General features: G+C 42.7%; 1 protein-coding gene across 1 annotated transcript; it reads left to right on the top strand.

Moving 5' to 3' along the window:
- Positions 1-966, top strand: LOC139446630 (baculoviral IAP repeat-containing protein 5.2-A-like). Its single transcript, XM_071227909.1, has 2 exons — positions 1-323; positions 747-966. The coding sequence occupies exons 1-2, from the start codon at positions 1-3 to the stop codon at positions 964-966; spliced, it is 543 nt and encodes a 180-aa protein (XP_071084010.1).
- The last annotated feature ends 546 nt before the right edge of the window (positions 967-1,512 follow it).

The following is a 1,512-nucleotide window of genomic DNA, read 5'->3' as shown; positions in this document are numbered from 1 at the left end:
ATGGATGTATGTGGAAGATTTGACGACGTAGTTCCAGACTGCGCCAAAGCAGACCTCTGTACCGAGGTGTATGGACAAAAGTTTAGTGACAGACTAAAGACTTTTGACAAGTGGCCACTGCAGATGAAGCAGTCACCAACATCCATGGCTAAGGCCGGATTTATATACACTGGGCAATCTGATAAAGCCTACTGTTTCAAGTGCAAGCTACACGTTCATCGTTGGATACCAGAAGATGATCCGATGACCGAACATTTCCGACTCTCTCCTCACTGTAGCTATATCCACATGGTGGACGAGCCCCAAAGCTCCAAACAAGAAAGGTTAGACCAAACAAAAATGCTATAAAACGACATCGGTCGACGCACGCTGGAACATTTGTGAGCGACCATCTCAACATGATTGAGCTACTAGAAAAACACGTGACTTTTCTTCTGATGTGGAACCAAGGTAATGCCGGACAGAGAAAAGCTTTGTTGAAACACGCGTCGGGCGACCAGTTTATGGCAGTGATTACTCTGATATTTAACATTCTGAGAGGAAACATACACTTACTGGATGAGGATAAAATACGACTGTCGCGACACAAGAAGTACATTCGTATCTTGGCCAGCAAGACGATCGGCCGACGCGTCAAACGGGAGTTGTTAATCACGCATCATTCGATTCTACCCATTTGCATAAGATCCTATCGATCCTACCTCTCAACCCTTCACGATGAGCAAGCCAATGATTCTTCTGACAAGGGATACCTACCAGAGACTGATGTCCGAACTGGAAGAAGAACAGAAGAAGAAGAAGATGACAGCCAATCGGATAGCGAATCAAAATCATCGGACACCGGCACCTCCTCAGACAGCGAATGAATCGGAGGACGACAACACATCGACAAGGGATGGTCGAGATGAAAACAAACCCGCAAACAACAATGACTTTTTGTTGCGAGTTCCCGATCATCTTCTCTAAAACATTAGTTCTAAAAGAACTATAGGAAAACTAATGTCTCTGTTTCTATTTCTCAAACATAAAATTGACACGGGTCACTTAACAGTGACGGGTAATCTGGAAATTGTGTTGCCAAACGGAAACGTGTTAAAAGAATCAAACCTCACGAAGCTGATTCGTTATCACACTCTAGACCCTTCCTCCGGGTCAAAAAGACCAACGGGTTACAAGGAGTTTCGCAAATTACTACTCAGTTTAGGTGTACCGAAGAAGCATCTTGTGAGGAGAAATCACCATAGAAACCCAGAAAACAAGCGTGTGAAAAGACTGTACATAAAACGCAAATCTGTGCTTGGCGTGCCGGGAGGAGACTTAAGAAAATTGGAATCTTTGTAAAACTGTTTAGGGTTAAATATCATTGTTTAATCACGTTTGTATTCATGCATCGAATAAATATTCTTGATGCGAGTGTATTGCCATTTTGATTTGTTTTTAACATATACCCAAACCTGATACAAAACAGTCAATAAAACCTTGTGATATTCGCTGCAAGAGGTTGTGAGTTAA

This window comes from Haliotis cracherodii, unplaced genomic scaffold, assembly GCF_022045235.1.
Source record: "Haliotis cracherodii isolate W230 unplaced genomic scaffold, xgHalCrac1.p SCAF_6, whole genome shotgun sequence".
NCBI classification, from domain to species: domain Eukaryota; kingdom Metazoa; phylum Mollusca; class Gastropoda; order Lepetellida; family Haliotidae; genus Haliotis; species Haliotis cracherodii.
Note: the sequence above shows the minus strand (reverse complement) of the source record. Positions and strands in the feature narration are given on the sequence as shown.